A 1743-nucleotide genomic window follows, 5' to 3' on the forward strand; every position below is an offset into this window, starting at 1 on the left:
CCTCCACGTTCCTCCTTCCTCCATCATGCTGCTTACCAATAAGCTCGGGTTCTGGGTTCTTCAGGAGGGGCACAAATGCTTTGTAGGCACTCTCAACTCTAGTTCCTGTGAATACAGTAGTGCAATACACCCAGCCCCGTCACCCAGCCTCTCCCTTCCAAAGCCCAAAGTTTCAGGACCCTAATGCTCCATACTACCTTGGGCTGGTGTAACTTATTTCCTCCCTTCGGGTCCATCCCTCAGCCAGGTCGGGGTGGGGGTTGGGGGCACAGAATGTGCTAACTTAACCACTGTCACGGAGGCAATGCTCTTAGGCTTGACTAGAGACAGTCAATTTGGATCTGGTCGATGGGGCCCTTATTTGAAGGATTGGATTCACAGTCCAACTGTGGGGCCTTGCTCTACCTCTGGGGAATGCTCCCAAGTCTCTACCTGGTGCCCCACGCTCCACCTTACAAACGTAGTAGGTGTTTCGAGCTGTAAGGAATTTGTTGGCATAGTCTCCAGGAGTCTTCATCAGAAAAAACAACTTCATTGTCCCCGTTTCATCACATAAATCGATGGTTTCTGGAGGGAGGCCACAGAGTAATTAAGGCAGCTAAGGAAGGGGAGCAGGAGTGAAAGGCGCCAGTGATCCTATCCAGAACAGGCTGAGGAAGCTGCAGGGATTCAAGGAGCTCTCTTCTTGCCACCAGGAAGACTCGGGGGCTCGAAGTAGTAGGCTTGATGACCCTACTACTTCAGACCCTTGGCCATGAGTTCCCTCCCCACGCTCCTCACCTGTTTTAGGCAGCCCCACTTTACGGCGGGCATAATGCAGCAGCAGCAGGACAGAACAGTTAATATTGGCCAGAAACTGCTGATCATCTGAGAAGAGACGGGATGGGGCATGTGGCCCTTCCCCAGTTACACCATCCCTGTGCCCTCCACTGCCCCTCCAACACCCCCAACCCTACACATAGACTCCAGCTCTGTGATACCCCTCACCTCCATGTTTGATAAAGATGAACATGCTCTCAAGATCTTCTCACTCTTCAAAGAGAGTCTTGAGATGTCATGGCAGAAGGAGGGTGTCCTAGAGGCCTTGAGGGGCCAAGTGGGCCCATAAGATCAGGGGGCTGGAGAGGCAGATGGATTACATTGACTGAGGAGGCCCAGACTGGGCAGACAGGAGAGAGCTATGGGCAGTTGTGGATAACCAACATTCCCAGGGGTGGGGCCTGAGGCTGCAGCTGAGGGATTATGAGGTCAGAAGTGCTATGTGTGGCAGAAGGTGGAGGAAGGCTAAGGGGAGAAGAACCTGGGTAGGGTCTATAAAAATGTGTTGAAAATGGGGGCAATGACAATAACCAAAGAAAATCAGGGCAGCATGGTAAATCTTACTCTAAAATGGGCCCCAGAAAGAGTGTAGGACACCTAGAGTGAAGTCTGTTTCTGGAGCAGCACTCCTTCCCAGGGAATTTGTAGAGCCGTTGCTGCTGTGGCAGAGCCCATGGCTCCTGTTTTGTGCCCTCAGTACTGTGCCTCCCACCCTCATTGGATCCCACGTTTCCCTTGTTCCCCACCCCAACAATAGACATCCTTGATGATTATCAACAGAAATTTTATTTCTCATTAGAACAATTGAAGAGTAGATGGAAATTGGGAGGGAGGGACAGCAGAAGCAATACGGTGAGAAGGAAGGGCTGGACTGGGGGAGATGAGAAACATGGATCGGCCCAAGGGGCATTTCTCAAGTAGGAG

General features: G+C 51.7%; 1 protein-coding gene across 1 annotated transcript; it reads right to left on the reverse strand.

Annotated features, from left to right (window-relative positions):
• Positions 1–36: 36 nt before the first annotated feature.
• On the reverse strand, positions 37–1737 carry LOC105000285 (chromosome unknown open reading frame, human CXorf65; the record flags this gene model as incomplete). Its single annotated transcript, XM_010856067.1, has 4 exons — positions 988–1737; positions 781–867; positions 433–567; positions 37–105 (listed from the first exon to the last, which is right to left on the reverse strand). Coding segments are annotated over exons 1-4 (316 nt in total), but the record flags the coding sequence as incomplete, so codon positions are not given.
• Positions 1738–1743: the final 6 nt, after the last annotated feature.

Source organism: Bison bison, unplaced genomic scaffold, assembly GCF_000754665.1.
Source record: "Bison bison bison isolate TAMUID 2011002044 unplaced genomic scaffold, Bison_UMD1.0 scf7180017854240, whole genome shotgun sequence".
Taxonomy (NCBI): Eukaryota; Metazoa; Chordata; class Mammalia; order Artiodactyla; family Bovidae; genus Bison; species Bison bison.